Below are 18,528 nucleotides of genomic sequence, written 5' to 3'. Positions count from 1 at the left end.
TTTTGAGCACCCAGCCAGGTTTGAGTCGCCAGTGATAATCACCCATTCACTCTCTCCTACCTCCTCCTGCTTCCCTTTGTCCTTTTCCGCGTGATTCGGACTCGACAAGGGGCATTGTCCCCTGGGCTCTTGCTTTTTCCGCGTAGCCGCCTCAAGGTAGGTGCTGCTCTTTCCAGCTAACCCTTCATCACCCTGCCTGCGTTCCACATATTTCACTGACCCTCCCTCGCCTCTCACATCCGGGGTCTGCTTTCCATTGTCACGCACATTCTCGGTCACAACGGCGGCCCTGTTCAGCTTTTCCTCTGCTGCTTCAAGTCTCTTTTCAACTATCTTCCCTGCCTCACGCTCCCTGCTTAGCTGATTTTTGAGCTCTTGCACATGTTTGAGAAGCTCTTCCAGGAAACTCTCCATTTTCTGCAGCCTAGTATCGACAACATTGTGTGCCGGTTGATTCGACGCCCTTTCCATTCTCATTCGTCTCCTCATCTGCCTTGAGGGACCCCCCCCCCCCCATACTGCCTTCTTTACCGGCTTTCTCGCCATGTATTGCAGGGCTTTTTGCAAATACTATAATACTATATCAATGCAGAGCACGTGCCTTCTAGCAAAAACCGATACGCATAGGATCCAAATCATCAAAATGCCGCAAAGCAACTCTCACCACTGTTTCAAAAACAATCAATGCCGCGGAGACCGAAGGTATGACACGCTCTCGCAGGCGCTCAACCATTCGGCCACGCTCTCACTTTTCTACCAACCACGCACAGTAAAACCACTAATAGCTATTTGTCTTGCCACTGCCAAGCTACCATTTAAAGACTACAAACACTCAACGTACCATCCAGCTGCACGTGTTGGAACACGTGTCACGAAAGGACGCTGTAATCATCCTGCAAAACAAATGTACACGAAGCACACCCGCGCACCCGAAATACGACAGACAAACAAAAGGAAAGAAAAAGAAAACCTCCCAATTACTATTTAAATGCAAAAAACCAGCAAATGAAAAACAGAAGCAAGCTCAAAGCATGCACAATAACTTATGATTTTGTCGTCGCCACGGAGCCCCGAAAGGATGGATGGATGGATAAAACTTTATTGGTTCTATTTGTATGTGGTTGGGCTCCTAGACGTCCGGGAGCCCCCTGGCCGACATCTCTAGGCAAGCACGGTCCACCAGCCAGAGCTGGTCATCCGAGCAAGTGGCCCGAGGAGCGGCCTCCCACGAGGAAAAGGAAGGGTTGGGAATAGGCTCTACCGCCATGGGCGTGGGGCAGCTCCACAGACAGTTGAAAAGATCTGCACGGGGCGCTCGGCACTGCCGTGGTACATTGTGGATTATGGAGACCGGGGTGAAATAAATGTGCCAGATATGGAGAAATAAATGCTTTGGTCTGGATCTGGCGCCAGATTGAACTCTGATGGGCGGTAAGGGAATGGTGAGGGGGATGTAAATCTCGTCTGCCATCCCTGTAATACGTGGTAATCTGGTGGTAGGTACAGATCCCATCTCCTGGCTTTTCCATGGGGTTGGGTGAGTGGCCGTCCAGGGTCCGGAGGGAAAGACCTCGGACATGCGCATTAACGCGCTCGTTCCCGCGGACTCACTCATGCCCAGGTACCCACGTGATAGTCACCTGGTGAGGAAGCGAAGGAATGTTTTGCAAAATGTGTGTGACCGTCTTAGGTGCTACGCCTTGAAGGAAGTAACGGTATGCACTTTGGGAATCGGTGCAGATTTCTGTAATGGTAGAATCCGCAGCCGCATGCGCCACTGCTAGGGCTAATGCGACCCCCTCAGCCACATCGGTGCGCGCTGTTTTAATCGAAGCAGAGATGTTAATGCGTCCGTCCTCCGTCATTGCAGCGGCCGTGACCGTTCCTTTGAGCGGACCGACCGCGGCGTCGACATAAAGGACTTCTTCGCGATCTTGGTAACGTCGGGTGTAGTAATCAGCCCGCGCCTTACGTCGACCCAGATAGCGGTGCGAATTCATGTTTCGTGGCAACGGTTTGAGTTGCATGTTAGCTGCGAGTCTTAGAAGAATGGGAACCACGGCTCTTCCATCGGGATCGTGCCGCTTGGCTCACATCCCAGAGTTCCGAGTAGGTTTCGCCCAGTGGGTGTTCGGGTGAGGCGTAGAAGCTGATTACTCCTCTGTGCCTCTATGATTTCCTGGACGGTATTATAGAGACCAGTCTGTAGGAGGCGGGTAGTGCTAGCGCGCATCGGCAGCCTCAGTGCGGTCTTAACCGCCCGCCTGATTAGACGATTAGCCTGATCCATTTGTTTTTGAGTGAGGTGGTGATACGGGAGGTGGTAGGCAAGGCGACTGACCACTAAAGCTTCAATCATTTGCATGGTGTCCTTTTCAGACAGGCCGTGATTGCGTGACGCAATCCGGCGAACCAGTCCTGAGATTTGTTTTATTTGTTTATCGAGGAGGTTCAGTGTAAAACCTGCATCTAGGTTAGATTGTATGTGCAGACCAAGGATCCTGATTCTATGTACCTGAGGCACTTGTTGACCGTGTATGAACAGGTGTATGCCTGGGTCGCCTTTCTGGGGTTTAATAGTGAGCAATTCGGACTTTTCTGGCGAGCAGAAGAGCCCCATTATGCGAACATGCCGTTTTATAACGTTGATAGCTGTTTGTAGGACATCTTGGGCCTCCCCAATGGAGCCTTGTGACACCCATAGAGTCATATCATCAGCATAGAAAGCTAGGTGCAATTTAGCGATACCTGCGAGCTCTCTGGCGAGTGGGGCCATGGCTACGTTAAATAATAGTGGTGATAGGACTGCCCCCTGGGGTGTGCCCCTGTTTGGGAGGGCAAAGGCGGCCGATGTGAGTGGACCTAATCTAATCTCAGCGGTACGATTTTCCAAAAAAGCTTTGACATAATGCCAGATCCTACGGCCGCAACCTGTGGTGGCAAGGGTCCTGAGGATATGGTCGTGTCCTACATTGTCAAAGGCCTTTTGTATGTCTAATGCTAGGATGGCTCTGGTGTGGGCTGTCCGTCGTTTGGGATTTAATAAGGTCTCTTTAATATGCAAAAGGACATCCTGCGCCGATAGGTTGGGGCGGAAGCCAAACTGAGTGTTGGGGAAGAAATGCGTAGCTTCTAAGTGCGGTTGTAGTCGCAGGACAATCACGTGCTCAAAAAGTTTGCCTACACAACTCGTGAGCGAGATAGGTCGTTAATTCTGAAGCAGTAAGGATTTATTCTGTTCCGGAATAAGATTAATCTTGGCGTGTTTCCAATCGCCAGGCAGTGTGCCCTTTCGCCAGTGTTCGATAAAGAGATCCGTGAGCTCCTGCAAAGATATGTCATCTAAATTTCGGAGGACTTTGTACGTTATCCGGTCGGGCCCTGGTGCAGTGTCCCTGGTAATATAGCCAAGGGCCTGTTTCACCTCCGGCAGTGTGACATCTGCATCCAGGTTTTCGTCTGGATCAGGGGGTGTTAAAGGGGCTGCGTTCGGATGTGTAGGTATGGGCTGTGGAATATACAGATTTTTGATGTGTGCCATAATATCCGTGCCCTTTTGCTCCTCTAAGTAAATCAGCTTTTGAGTAGTAGTGTCCGCATGGGTTTTGGTAGAAGTGGGATCGAGAACAGCCCTCAAGAGGTTCCAAGTGCGTTTTGTGCCCAGCGTTCCTTCCAGTGTGCCGCAAAAGTTGGCCCAGTTTGTTTGAGCAAGCTGGGTGGCATATTGTGCAGCCTCCTCCGTGACTGCAGCGATACGAAGGCGAAGTTTGCGGTTTAATCTCTGGCGCTTCCAACGTTTGGAGAGGCTTCGACGAGCCTCCCACAGGTGGAGGAGGTGGGGGTCTACTTGGGGGGCATTCTTGGTGTTCTTAATCTTTCTTCCAGCTCTGTCGAGGGCATGTTGTATCTTTTGAGTCCAAGACTCCAAGGTCTGCGGTGTGGTATCCTCCACGGCGATGTACGAGCGAAGTTTATCCCAGTCAACGAGGGTCTGAATTTTGGGCCGAAAAATTTTGGAATTTTGCGTTAGGATTGTTTGTATCACGTGGTGATCGCTGCCTAATGTGTCCGGCAGGACCTGGTGTGCTTTCACTATCACATGTGTGCTTGTCATCGTGAGGTCTGGCGTGGTGTCTCTTGCCGTACTGGTGCCAACTCTCGTTGGTATAGTGGGATCTGTGATTAAAGTAAGTGTGTGGTGCATCATAGTGTTATGTATAAGGTTACCCTTCGGCGTGTTATTTATATAACCCCATGCGGTATGGCGCGCGTTAAAGTTGCCCACTATGATTCGATGTGTATAACGTGTTTGAGCAAAAATTTCCGATATCCTTGTGCCCTTGTCTTTAGGGGGACTGTATATGTTTACAACCAACAGCCCTTTTCCCGATGTGGGGTTGGACGGGATAATCTCGAGAGCGGTGTACTCGGTTCCTCCTTCTGAAGGACCCCCGGTAGGGGTTCGGTCTATGAAGGGGAGGGTTTTATTAATAAGAATAGCGGTACGCGATGTTACGGATGCCACGTGATATCCCTGCAAGGATAGAGACGCGAACCCTGTTTCCTGCAGGGCCAGTATACCTGGCGGCTTCGGAAAAAGTTGAATGCAGGTGCACCTACCTGATAGGCGCACCTACCCGCGGGTAGGTGCGCCTATGCGCGTGCAAAGGAAGAAAGTGGGGAGGAAGCGCGAGAGGGTGGGCCTCCGCCAGTGAGTGCGCACTTTGGTCGCGCACGCCGTCTGCAGATGGCGGCTCGTGCGTTTGTGCGCGCTGCGTTCTCGCCGCTCTTGCGTTGAAGCGATAGACAGAGGTCACTCCGCTCACTGCTGCTACCGCGCTTAAACCAACGTTTTCACAGCGTGTCCGCGCTCATCGGGTCTAATGTGTGTTCATGTTCGCTCGTGTGCGCTACGCCATGCTCGTTATTTCCGTTAGTACGCGAGTGCTTGCAAGATTATACGGCTGATAAGGCTGCTATCCTTACTTGGTATCGCTATCTACTAATATGCTATCGCAATTGATGCGTCGCCTTTCGGGCGAAACTACGACTTTCTTTAGTGCTTAATCAAAGCTTGCCAGGTAAACGGTTAATATGAGAACTAGAATCCACCCTATACAAATAATATGGCTTTTTACATGAACACTATCACCAAATTTACCCGCTGTCAACGGGGAGAATATAACGTAAAGCTATTCCAAACTTTTCTATTCCAATTCTGCAATCGGCCCTCCGCGATTGGTCAAAAACTTTTTTTGGACCACCCTCACTTCGCCTGTCTGTCACGCAACGTCACGAAAGCCGCGATAGCTCCCCATATGATATGACTTGTACACACTGATTATGCATGATCTTACTGAACAAAACAAAAATAGGTATTTCTGATTCGATAAATTTCGTCATTGGCCCTCGGCTACTGGTCAAGAGTTTTCGAGTTGCACCCACTTCACCTGCCTGTCACGCGGCGTCCCAAAACCACGAGAAATCACCGCTTCAAAGTGACGTGTACGCGTTAAATTTGCATTAGTATGCCGAACAAAACTGAATTTTCTTCTGGATAGCCGCAGGCTGCCCCGTTACGAAAGGAACAAAAGATGGCTGCCGCCGATCACTCAAGCACTGGCTACTCGCACCTGCCGGAAAGCATGGGTTTATTTGCGTATAATGAAGGTTTCTGCGTGGCCGTGTAACCTTTTCGGGTACTTTCGGCACGTTTACGACCTTGTTCTACCAACTCTTCTTTGTTGAGGATCCGTTTTATTGTCATTATTAAGCTTCCGTTGTATGCCACCGCGATTTTAGACCAGCCACCGCAAGCTAAGTAAGGGAAAGCGGACCAATGGCAGACGCCGGCACCACCCTCTTCATTCGGTTATCGATTTTCAGTGCACTGGCTCGGCCCCGTCGACTCCCTCTCCACTTGACTGTCCTCCTCGCCTCTTGTCAGGCAATTAGGCCTCTCGTCAGGCCTCTTGTCAGGTAAGGCAAGCCGCTCAGTGTAGGCAATGTTATTCGTTTTTCAAGCACACAAAGGTGACCTTCTATGATCGGGGAGAGCGTTTGATTGGTCTGTTCAGACAACCCTGCGGGTCCCCGCACGATGCTTGCGTCGGCGGTTACTCAAATTTGACGTTAGGAGATTCAAATAAAAACACATTGGAATAGCTTTACGCTATAGGGCCCCAGCTCTTCGATACTAACCGAAAATCCTGAAGTCTCACCCAGAAGCTCTACTCTCAAGACGTCAGTCACATCAGTTAACCCTTGACAGTAAACAGCCCGTGAAGCTTGGATCTTGATGAGGGCTAGTTGTTTCATAATTAGAACTGAGGTTAAACAACGCGAATAAAACAAGGACACGAGGAAACAAATACCATAGACAAGCACTGGTAACTAGCTAACTCATTGGACTGAATACATGCATAACTAATATATGTTTAATCAATACATGTATAACTGCATAACTGCTAACTTGGACTGAAGCACATGTATCACTAATTTCTGCCAGGATCCATCTTGTTGGAGAATACTTTGTAACGAGCACTTTGGTTCGGGCGTCACATATATTCGTACAAAGAATACACGCAACCTGTCACTTTTACATGCTATGCATCTTTGCAAGCCACTCCAGGTCTGGCCGCTTGCGAAACTAGATGTAAATCCACCTTTGTTTTTATATCGTGTTACAGATGTCCAGGAGCAGCAGGCCAAAAGCGTTCGGCTTGACAGACAGCCTAGAAGGTGCCGGCCGTAATCCATGGATGCCTTATTTGGCTTCACTGTTGACTTCCAAAAGTTCCTGTCTATAGCAGCCATATCTTTATCATTAAGCTATATTATGGGAACACTGCGAACTTGCCTTCTTTTAAAGACCAGGAGCAAGCTCAGTTCTGTTTTCGCGAACTATTCCACTACAGGCCGTAACTCATCTTTGTTACCATCACGCTACTTGGGCTGGCATATCATCCGGTAATCCCCACCTTTTGCGCAGCCCCTCGTTTTCTCTTGAGGCGACACCTCGTCTGCGATAGTTGCCCGCGCCATAAGACCTTTTACACAAGGTGATATGCAGTCTGTCCTTCAGGGCGTCATCCTGTACTGATGGTAGCGACGTGCAAAGGAGGTGCGTCACCATGGTGTCTCGCATAATTGGCTTCGTACCTGGTTCTAGGAGTGAGTTGCCTATGCAGCTAGGCAACGATGCTCACGCAAATGTCAGATTCTGATCCACCCATCTTGTTGCCGGATGCATCATACCAAAGCCAATCTTGCAGTAATCTGACTTGCCTCCAGTATTCCCATCTTAAATTTTTACAAATCCGCTTTTAGTGCCCAGTAATGGCTCAAACATTTCAACGAATGAAACGAAGTCCTGGATAAGGGCGTCACACTATAAGTTGTAAGACATTGAACAGTAATGACAAGTGGTTACAGCGATGGTACTTGCGTAAGTTGACAAGTAAACTAAGGGAAACAGAACAAGAAGAACGTTGTCCATGGCATAAGAAATGCGAAGAAACAAAGTTGAAAGCTGGGTCATTTGGTACACGATTAAACGGGAAAAAGCAGTCAAACAAAGAAAAGAAAGCATGCATAAGCAAAAGATGTCAGGAGAAGAAGGGACTAACAATTGAATATTTTATTATAGAAAAAAAAACACTTATTGAAAGCGATTCACGAAGATGCTCTTATTTTAACGTTGTTGTTTCCTCGAAACATAGTTCCTGCCTTGCAATTCATGCCCCTCGAAACTGAAGAGCGACGACAACGACGACGCTGAGGAATTCGCGGTCAATCCTATGACATGCCGTGCGCATTCTCGCGCGGCACGTGATAAGAAAGCTGTGCAGCGAAAGCGAATTCATCGACTCTGTCAACGATACTTGCGCGGAAATACTAAGGTGTGCTTTCTTCGCGCGCTTAGGTTCTTTCAGAGGGGGAGGAACTGGCAAAAATATTTACCGTAAGTTTGTGTTTGAGTGCCGGTAAGCTCTTTCTAAAGAGAATGAAAGCGTAGGCAGACTATTGAAACAGAAAAGAACGATAACTCCTACAAGGCTTCCATGATGTCAGGAGTGTTTGAAAGTGTCAATATACAGGACTCGTCAACAGTAAGAATCACGAGACTATTATTCGATGAGCAGCTGCGGGGATCGCCGCATGCACACTCTATGAAGTTGGGCACCTTTCGGGCTATGATTAAATTACGGTACTTGATTCTGCTGAATGTAAAGCGCCACGTTTAATGCTTGCTTATGTTCTTCCGATTTATGCGCTCTCCTCTAGTATAGTCGAGAATAGAAAAAATGTAGACCCTCCGCATACATCTTAAACGGAGAAGTGCAGACAACGGGACACATGGTGCGCATTAAACAGCATTAAAACGGCTATCACCTGCTCGCGGCAATGCAAGCTGAGACACACCACCAGTTGAGTTGGCTGGCAGCCTTGTATTCCCTGAACGCAACGGCGTTGTAACCCGGCAGCCACACTGGCGCGGGTTGTTTTCTTCCGCAACCGGCGGTGGTCGTCCTTCGCACTCGTGGAGCTCCCGCTGCGGTGCCCAGCACGCGCAGCCGCCGCGCTCAGCGGAACGGCTCGCGGGGCGCGCAGCCGGCGCATTTCTAACTGCTTTTAGGTACAGCGGGGCGCGGCACTTGCGGAGACGACGGACGTTTGCGCGCATGCGCGAGCAAGAGCGGGTGCGAGAGAGGAAATGTGGGGAGTTTTGCTCTTTGAAAATACGACTCTGCCTAGGTACTACGGAGGAGTCTCTTGGTGCGCGCTGTATGCGGTTGTCCCTAGGCGTGCCGGCAGAAGTCGCGGGGCGCTGTAGCGCTGAATTTACCACCGCAAGTTGGCGGCTCGAGGCGATAATATTTATTCGATCATGTTTTTGCTAATGAAAACAACGTGTCATTATTTCGCAGTATTGGCGGCGCCTCCTGGACACCAAAGCGGCAACGGCGACATCAAAGCTAGAAGCCGGACTGGTCCGTGGGTTGGGGCTCGCAGAGGCCCCAACCCACGGGCCGCCCTGCTTCCAGCTTTGATCCCCCGCTACCGCTTGGCTGCCCCGGAGATCCTGCGCCGCCTGCTTTAATATAACATCAGGCGCTCTCCTGAGGCCTCCGTTTGCCGGTTACATGTGCCCTCCTGGAGCAGTGCTTGTAAAAAATCCGACCTATCGCCGCGACGAAAAAAGTGACCCGCGACTTATACAACACCAGTCAGAACATTGTCTCTTCAGACACAGCGATCACCAAGCGGCGTAAACGAATACAACGCGCTCTAAGGAACCTCCTCCGTAGTGCCTAGGCTGAGTCATACATTCAAGGAGCACAAGCGCCCAGATTCTGTCTCTCGCGTCCGCTCTTACTCGCGCCTGCACAGAAACGTCGAGCTCCGTCAAAAGTGCCACGCCCCGCCGTACCTACTAACAATTCTAAAAACGCAGCCGAGGCCAGCCCGGCTGCACCGAGGCGTGTGGCCATGTGGTGTCCAAGAACCGGACTAGTATAAAACTCACAGCATGTATTGTTGATAATCTACAATAAGAGCACCGACCCATTTCGTAAGTGCGTTTAGAAGAGTGTGTAGAGAGGAGAGGGGAGCGAGCCAATAATAGGCCCCCGCCGCTCTCTAAGAAACCTAAGTTGGTCTGCCCGAGCGCAAAGTGTCGCCGGACGGCCGCGATGACTCCTTGAACATTCGTCTGCCTGGAGGAGAAGAAACTCAAATCATCTTTCGAATCTATTTGTGTAAATTATTAGCGCAGCTATTTGTGTAAAGTTGATGGTTGAAGTATCTGAAATTGCTAGCAAGTATATCAGGTCGCAAAAGATTTACTATATTTTCTCACCCTTCTTTGAATTCTCGTCGTCTTCCTGTTTCATTACTTTCAGGATGTACCAAAGTGGTCCAATTCAGTACCCTTCAGCAACATGAGTAGATAATAAAAATAAACCTTTCAATTACCTACTTAGATTTTGAGCCTGGACCGCTGTCAAGATTACTTGCAATTCATCTTTTGCTACCAGCGCGGAAACGTTTTTTCATATTCGAATTATGTCTATGTTGTGGACGAATATAAATAATAAAGAAAATGCGCAGATCTTACAGATCTGGTAACAAGTAAGTGTTCAAGTTATTATTTACTTGTGCGTGAAGAAACAAGAAGGCCGAACATTACTATAAAATTTACGCTTAGTAGTTTGCTTTATTATACTGAGGCAGTGTGAGTTTATTAATACTTATGATCAATTTCATCACAATTTCTGATAATGCTTTTCTTTGTGCGGTCATTGTAGGTTCAGGGTCTGACTGCAACACCAAGGTCCACGAATTGGAAGAAGACGTGAGTTTATTTTAATGTCTTTTTTTGAATAAATGTCTGCTCTCTGCGAAAGTTTTTTTAGACGACGAAGGATATAGCCCTAGCTGCAGCAGGGAAATGCAGCTTTCTTCCTTGACAAATTAACTTTTTAGTGCGATCTGATATAAAAATCGCATTTTCCGCATTTTCAACAAGCATATATATATATATATATATATATATATATATATATATATATATATATATATATATATATATATATATATATATATATATTTACGTGTTGTGCTGTGTACGTATAGGGCGTTTATTAAAAGCAACAGAATTTTTTGAAATTACCTGTGGAATGTAGCACACTTCTCATTGTGCTGTATTACTATAAAAGACATACTTTTTTGCACGACCAATCGAAATGCATAACCGAGAAATTAGAAACACATTTTTTGTGTGCTTCAATGCATAAATAAACGTAGTGCAAGAATGTGGTAACATGGAGTGTTCTAAACGCAATTTTGATGGTGCTTATTCAAAACTATGGTTACATTAAAAGTTTGTTCCAAATGAATGCGTCCTAAAACCTGAATGACTTCAATTGGCAAATTGCAATAAGGGCCGTACAGTAATTAGATGGCTGACTGGTGAATATTCGCTAATTATACAATTGTGCATTTGATATATTGTACAAGTCATAGTTGCCAACCACATCTGAGGATGTGGTTGGCAACTATGGTTCTCTTAAGTCGTTGCTAACTTTTTCCTTTATTTTTTTTCAATTACCTACAATCTTGTAACATTACTGTTCGTGTGGGCTTACTCTGCTCTTTAATAAATATTATATTCGCTCCATTTCTGCGAGTCCTGATAATTGCGAGAAAGTGTTTTACAGAGGAATTCAGTAAATTAATCTTAATTTCTAATGTTGCACGGGCAGTTCCTACCTAGGCAATAAATATCTTGGTAAAAGTTCGAATTGCTTCCTATATACTGAGCTGCAAGTTTTTACACTGAAGAAACTAGTATAATCAGAGTGCTCGAAAACGTTATATGCTTGTTTTAATGGTATCCTGGGAGAACTTGACAGAGTTTATTTTTAGCGCTTAAGATGTCCTGATAAGCTAGCTGGTAATTCGTGACTTAGATATAAGGCCGCTCACTTGAAAAACCAGACAGACACTCAAGAAGCGCTGAACACTTCAGCGCTTATCGTTTCTTTTTTTTTTTTTTTTGGTGTCCGTGTTAATTTCAAATGCGCTGTCTATACAACTAAGCTATATTTAGAGGGAATGTGGGGAGTATTAGCGGCAGTATACGAGAACAATATATGGTAAAATATACGGAACGAGGGACGTTCCGAAAGTAAGTTTTGTGATTGATTTTCAATTTCACAGGGAAGCTTGATTGCTAAAAAAAATACACCACGATATCACGAACCGTTCATGATGTCGTGAATCATGAATAGTTTCATCATCAATAGTGAATCACGAACAGCATGAGCCTCGCACTATTATTCCACATGGTCGCCATCGACATCGCGACATTTGTCGTAGCGTGCAATCAGTTTAAAGAAACCACCCTGGTAAAGCTCGGTGCCCTCGCGATGCAAGGAATTGTCGCACAGCCTGCTCCACCTCAGCATTGTTTTCGAAGCGACGCCCCGAGAGTGCGGCTTTCAATGCTGGTGCACACCGCCTAAGAGCACGCATTTCCGTTGGCGAGTCAGCACACGCAGCTGTCTGCCATCGTGACTCGAATAGCCTCGGCTACGCCGGCCTGCTGCTGCACTCTGCGCATGCGTGTTTTCCCCTCCGCTGACGCTCCTTCCATCGTTGGACCAGCAACCGGCGTGAATTCTTATGGCGATCATTTCTTTCACCTGGTGTATCATCTTCTCTTTCAAAATAAATATAAAAAAGAAATTATGAAACTAACTTCCTGAGCGTCCCTTGTATAGAAAGATTTTCAAATGAGTTCGTGAATAAATGGATGAATGACAGTTACTTCGTTTTTTGGCTGCAGTGTACAGGCGTTATTAAAGCACTCGCGCATAGTTTCCCCGCCGTCCTACAAAGGTTGTAGCCGTTCTACATTTGTACAGCATAGGGAACATCTTATGAGTGACGTGAAGCGAAAGCTTTACAAGCGTACTTTACTCAACCGCGCAGGAAGTTAGCCCAATGTCCTAAAGAACGCAGTGTGCCACAAAGTTCACATCCTGAGGGAAATGGGTGACATAATATGCGTGAAGCATGGACGAAATTTCAGAGAGCGTCAGGTAATTGCACCCTTTGGAAAAACTTGTTAACAAGAGAGAGAGAGATAAGAATACAGGAAGGCAGGGATGTTAACCAGTCAATAGTCTGGTTGGCTACCCTACACTGGGGGAAGGGAGAAGGGGAAGAGAAAGAAGGGAGAGAGAAGGTGTAGGTACGTGTACGGATAGCACTTTAGTTAAAGTCGCTCGAGCAAACCAGAAGTTCTGAGAAAACACAAAAGTGCCTTCACTGCCTTCTGAGCCGATGATCGGTCGGGACGGTGCTCTAATATTGTCTCTTCACTCAGAGGACGATCGTCTAGTTTCCTCAATGTGTCGGACAAATACTGGGTTTGTGCTTGAAATTGAGGACAATGGCACAATATGTGGTCAATGTTCTCCTCGCATGCGCAAACATCACATGCAGGACTATCAGCTATTCCAATTAGTGCTGAGTAGGCATTTATGAAGGACACTCCAAGCCATAACCGACACAGAAGAGACGCTTCACGCCGGTGCACACCGGCTGGAGGTCTGAGTTGAAGTGACGGGTTTAGTCGGTGCAGTCTTGTGCGCCTTGTATGTACGGTATTCCACTCTGCTAAGGAGATAGTGCTTGCCAGAATGCCAAGTTGTCTCGCGGCGTCGGTCCTTGAGAGCGGAATGGGGACGCAGCGGTCTTCTTGGTTTGACGTCCGAGCTGCCTTATCGGCGTCATCATTACCAATGATACCGCAATGACCTGGTATCCAGTGAAAAGAGATATCATGGCCTTTTTCTCTTAAGTGATGGACAAGTTCCGCGATTTCGCACGTGAGCTGATCGTGAGTTCCATGTCGGAGAAATGAATGCACACATTGCAAGGCCGGCCTTGAATCGCAGAACACTGCCCATTTTCTAGGACTTTCAGTATTTATCACTTGAAGCGCGTCGCGGAGAGCCGCGAGCTCTGCAGCTGTAGACGTAGTGACATGGGAAGTCCTGAACCGCTTGGTTATTCCTATTGCTGGTATAACTACAGCGCCGCCGGAACTAGTTGATGTAGTTGATCCATCAGTGTAGACGTGTGTGCAGTCGCTGTATTTCTCGTACAAGAGAAGTAAAGTTAGTTGCTTGAGCGCTGATGATGGCAAGTCCGACTTCTTCTGAAGTCCTGGGACTGTAAGGTTCACTTGAGTACGGCGCATGCACCATGGAGGAATAGAAGGCCTTGCCGCAGGTGTGTAACCTGACCTGAAAGAGGCACGGTGCGCGAAGACAGTCGCACTGAATGTCGTGTGGGGCCTATCTACTGGGAGACTTTCTAGGTGGTGGGTAGGGGTCCGGGCGAAGTGTCTTATGTGCACACGCATTGTTTCAATGCTAATGTGCGTTCTAATAGTGAAATCTTGAGCGACTGCAATAACTTCAGTCGTTGACGCACTCCGCGGTAGACCGAGACATATCTTGAGTGCTTGGGCTTGGATGCTTTGGATTGTGTTCAGGTTAGTTCTGCAGGTGTTGGACATGACCGGTAGGCTGTACTGCAGGAATCCAATAAAGAGGACCCTGTACAGTTGCAGCATAGAGTGTATTGGCACTCCCCAGGTCTTTCCTGCAAGGAACTTAAACATATGGCAAATTCCTGTCAGGCGTTTTTTCACATAATTCACATGAGGGGTCCAGGAGAAATTTTTGTCAAGGACCACCCCCAAAAATCTGTGACTCGTGCTGTACGAGATCATGTGTCTGTCGACGGATATCACGTATGGTGACATTGCTTTCCAGGTAAATGCCACCGCTGCGCACTTCTCGTATGATATAGGAAGTCCTTGTTCTCTAAGGTAGGATGATGTTAAAGTAGCTGACTTTTGAAGCCGCGCGCGAAGTTGCAGTCGTGTCACAGCCGACGTCCAAATGCAAATGTCGTCGGCATAGCTGGAGATCCTAACGGTGCCTGGCAGGATGTCGGTGAGTCCAATGAGTGTTAGACTGAAGAGCGTTGGGCTGAGTACTCCGCCCTGAGGCACCCCACGGTTACTGTAATGCTGGGAGGTCGGGCCATCCTCGGTAAGTACGAAAAAGGATCTCTTATGTAGATAGCTACTTATCCAAAAATATACTTTGCCGCGAAGTCCTACTGCCTCTAACGCATTGAAAATCGCTTCGTACGTTACGTTATCGTACGCTCCTTTAACATCCAGAAACAGAGCAGCAAAAAACCTTTGGAGGACTTCTGGTGCTCGACGTACGTCACCAAGTCGATAACGTTGTCTATGGAAGAACGGCCACGCCTGAAACCGGCCACTGCATCTGGATATACCTGGTAATGTTCGAGGTACCATTCTAGCCGTGCTAGAACCATCCTCTCCATTAGTTTTCCGATGTAACTGGCAAGCGCAATTGGTCGGTATGATGCAATGTCTACAGGCGACTTGCCAGGCTTGAGCAGTGGAATTAGGCGACTGGTCTTCCATTCTTGGGGAACCGTACCTGTCTGCCAGGAGCTGTTGAACAGGAGCAGGAGCACTTTTCGAGCCTCATCGCCAAGATTACACAGGGCACGGTAGGTTATACCGTCGGGTCCTGGTGAAGATGAACGCTTGCACAAGGCCAGTGCAGCTTCGAGCTCGTCCATGGAGAAAGGACTATCCATGCGGGAGTCGCGTGAAATTGGTGAGTGGCGGAGCGTCGATGTTCCAGCGCAACTACTTTCGCCAGCAATCCTCCTGCAGAAAGCTTCCGCTACGTCAATCTCGCTGCATTGTTGGTGAAGGGCCAAAGACTTAAAAGGGTGGCGCTGCTGAGGGGTTCCACGGAGACCACGAACAGTTCTCCATATGTGAGACAACGGTTTTCGTGCATCCAAAGATTCGCAGAATGATTTCCATCTTTGTGATGCAAGTTTGTCCATGCGACACTGAATTTTCTTTTGAGTTCTTCTGGCCAACCTCAAGTCATGTACAGACTTCGTGCGCCTGTATCTTCGCTCTGCCCGACGACGAATTGCACGAAGCTTCTCTAGCTCAATGTCGTATTCGGTGCGTGTAGACGTTCTCAGAAGCGAATGTTTCGCAGCCTCTAGGGCACCTTTTATGATGTCCTCTAGGCTAGTGGACAAGTCATCACGACAGCCGTCTTCGACAATTGACTTGAACATTGGCCAGTCGATACATTGTGTGACGGCGGCTAACCTGGAGTCCGTCAACCCTTCAACCCTAAGATAAGTGGGTAGGTGGTCACTTCCCCGCGTTTCAATATCCGGAAACCACCTGACCTTTCTAGTGAAGGAGCGTGAAACAAAGGTCAGGTCCAGGCAGCTACAGTAGGCAGTTCCACGTAGAAAGGTGGGGCTTCCATCATTTAACAAGCACAGTTCTTGTGTGGAGGCAAATGACACTAATCTTCTGCCTCTCGAGTTTATCTTAGAACTTCCCCAGAGATGGTGGTGGGCATTCAAATCTCCAGTAATCACCAAAGGCTGCGGAGTCGCTGTGGTGATTTGCCGTAATTTCTCGCAATCCAACCGACTTGAGGGCGATATGTAGGCTCCAATCAATGTGAAAGTGAGCTTGCCTTTCTTCACTGTCAGACAGACGTATTGGTTTTCTTGGTCTGGCGACACTGGGTGATGGACATACGTAAGATCACGTCGCATGAATACGATGATCTTGCTGCATTCTCCGTGGGTGGCGGACATGAAACACTCATACCCGGACAGTCTGATGTTATCTGATAGGGGCTCGCAGATGATGATGACCGGGAACTTATTTGTGAACACAAACTGTCGAAAGTCCGACATGCGTGACTTCAGTCCTCTGGCCTTCCACTGAAATATCGACGCGTTTCGGACTTCGTCACGAAACGACGGCTTCTGGAGAGCCATGATATTAACCAAGAGCTGCAAGTACTGGACTCAAAGTGTCCAACACCTGTAGTGCGCTTTGCGCAGACGAAGACTTCATGTTGGTAAGTATAACGCGAATGGCACTCATGAGCGACCGCAGAATGTTGATGACCTGGAGATCATCAGCCAGCGTCGCTTCAACAGTCGCAGAAGGCGTTGCAGTCGGTGCGTTTTGAGGTAACTTAGCAGGGAGTCGTGCCCTCGGTAGCTCAGGCCATTCTTCAGGGCGGGCGAGCCTCTCCTCTTTGTTCGCTTTCCTTGTATCTGTCTTGGTGGCGCAGTGTGGAGATGCGGCAGCCCTTCTGACTGTAGCTGGCGTGTACCTATCTGCAGTTGCGGAATTTCTTGAACGTTTTCGGTGTCGATGCCGACGTCGCCGAACAGCGGTAGCAGCCTCTCGATGCGTTGAATTGTCCCGCACCATGCGTTTTAGAATCCTGAATTCCTTCCGCATGCGCGGGCAATCCTTTGATGAGGCCTTGTGAGGACCACTGCAGTTAGGGCACTTTAGAACATGTGCGCTGCAGGCGTCTTCTGAATGGGACTCGGAGCTCCGCGGGCACACTACGCTGTTCACGCAGGCACCCTTCACGTGGCCAATCTTGCAACACTTGAAACACTGGAGGGGCTTCGGTACGAATGGTCGTACTGGATGGCGGACATGTCCTACTTTGACGTGGGAAGGAAGGCTGTCTCCTTCAAACAAAATCTTCACACAGCGTGTGTTTCCCAATCTGGAAATCCTTGTAATGAAATTGCCTTCTGTCGTTGGCTTTATGAGCGTTGGCAAGTCGTCATTAGGAATGGCAACGTCGACGTCATAAATGACGCCTGCAGTACCATCGTCGCTTGTAGGGATCATTGATCGCACCTTTACCTTGTCGATATCAGTTATATTACGTAGGTGTTGTAGGGCACTGCAATGTAGCACATCAACTGCCAGGACATTTTTCCGCGAGTTTATTCGCACGTCTTTAATCTCATTTGGTGCGATTCTCTCGAGTAAGGAAGAGAGGACCTGCCTGTTGAGGAGCCGCAAATTGGTCGCTGGGTCCACGGGCATAAAGAGCACAGTGTGCGGCCAGCGCAGCGGTGCACTCTTCACGGTAGAAGCACTTGGCGACGAAGATGCCTGCAGTAGTCTTCTTTTCGCTGATCTACTCATCACGACCTGGAAGTCATCGTCCGATGAGTCGTAGCTGTCCGAACATATCTCAGTGGCCTCGCTGTCTGTATCGCTTGACGCACTTCCACGTTTCCTGGACGCTAGCCGACCTGACGGCTGCACATCAGGAAGGTCCTCGGAGATTTCTTCATCCATTGCCGCAAGGAGGGAGCGGCAGCTCCCAGAAATGCAGGGAAACAAAGCGAAAAAGCGGAGACAAAAGCACAAGCGTTCTATCAAAGAATCACTTCGTCTTCCTCCCTTGTTAACAAAGTGCCCGAAAGCCTTATAAGGCCATTATCAGCGTTGTTTCCCAGTGTCAGGAGATAATTATACGTGACACCAAGTTTACATTTGCTGAAAACAGAGGGAGTGGTTAAGTGTAATGTGTGACGAAACTTCCACGTTTGCGGCTTGAATAACAGTTTTGCAAATAAATACCTCACCCATTCTTGTTTGTTTTCATGGATTATACCACGTTCCTACTCACTTTTTCGTATGTATTCAGAGAACTAATTGAGGTACTTTGTTTATACCGAACGAATATAAAGAGAACGTTATGGTAATGTGTACGTGAATTATGTGAAGGCAAAGTACGAAGTTGAGAACATGGCAAGGCAATCTGCAAGATTCTTCGTTTCGAGCTCTTTCTTCCTTCATCGAAAATTCCTTCACCAAGTGCTCGAACGTGTTAAACGCTGTTATCCGATGCGCTTCCCAATGTGTTTAAAGACGCTATGCCGCAACGTGCTTCAATTTGGTGAAAATTGCGGGCTTATGTGCAATGCGTGGTGAAACGTTAACGTTTATAAGTTAATAAGGAGCTCAGGAAAAATTATTGAAGCGTCGTTTTCTACCTGTTTTCATGCGTTATGTAAGGCGCCTTAGGT

At 48.0% G+C, this 18,528-nt stretch overlaps 1 protein-coding gene across 2 annotated transcripts in view; it reads left to right on the top strand.

The window, feature by feature from the left end:
• The window catches only part of LOC140216674 (uncharacterized), a 267,143-nt gene that overhangs the window by 31,437 nt on the left and 217,178 nt on the right, over positions 1-18,528 (top strand). For both annotated transcript variants that reach the window (XM_072287031.1, XM_072287030.1), the window contains exon 2: positions 10,311-10,357. In XM_072287031.1, the coding sequence (XP_072143132.1) occupies positions 10,311-10,357 (47 nt within the window). The remainder of the gene's footprint in view (positions 1-10,310; positions 10,358-18,528) is intronic.

The sequence above is a fragment of the Dermacentor andersoni genome, chromosome 3 (genome assembly GCF_023375885.2).
Source record: "Dermacentor andersoni chromosome 3, qqDerAnde1_hic_scaffold, whole genome shotgun sequence".
Classification (NCBI taxonomy): domain Eukaryota; kingdom Metazoa; phylum Arthropoda; class Arachnida; order Ixodida; family Ixodidae; genus Dermacentor; species Dermacentor andersoni.
The sequence above is the reverse complement of the archived record's forward strand: the minus strand, read 5'-3'. Positions and strand labels throughout refer to the sequence as shown.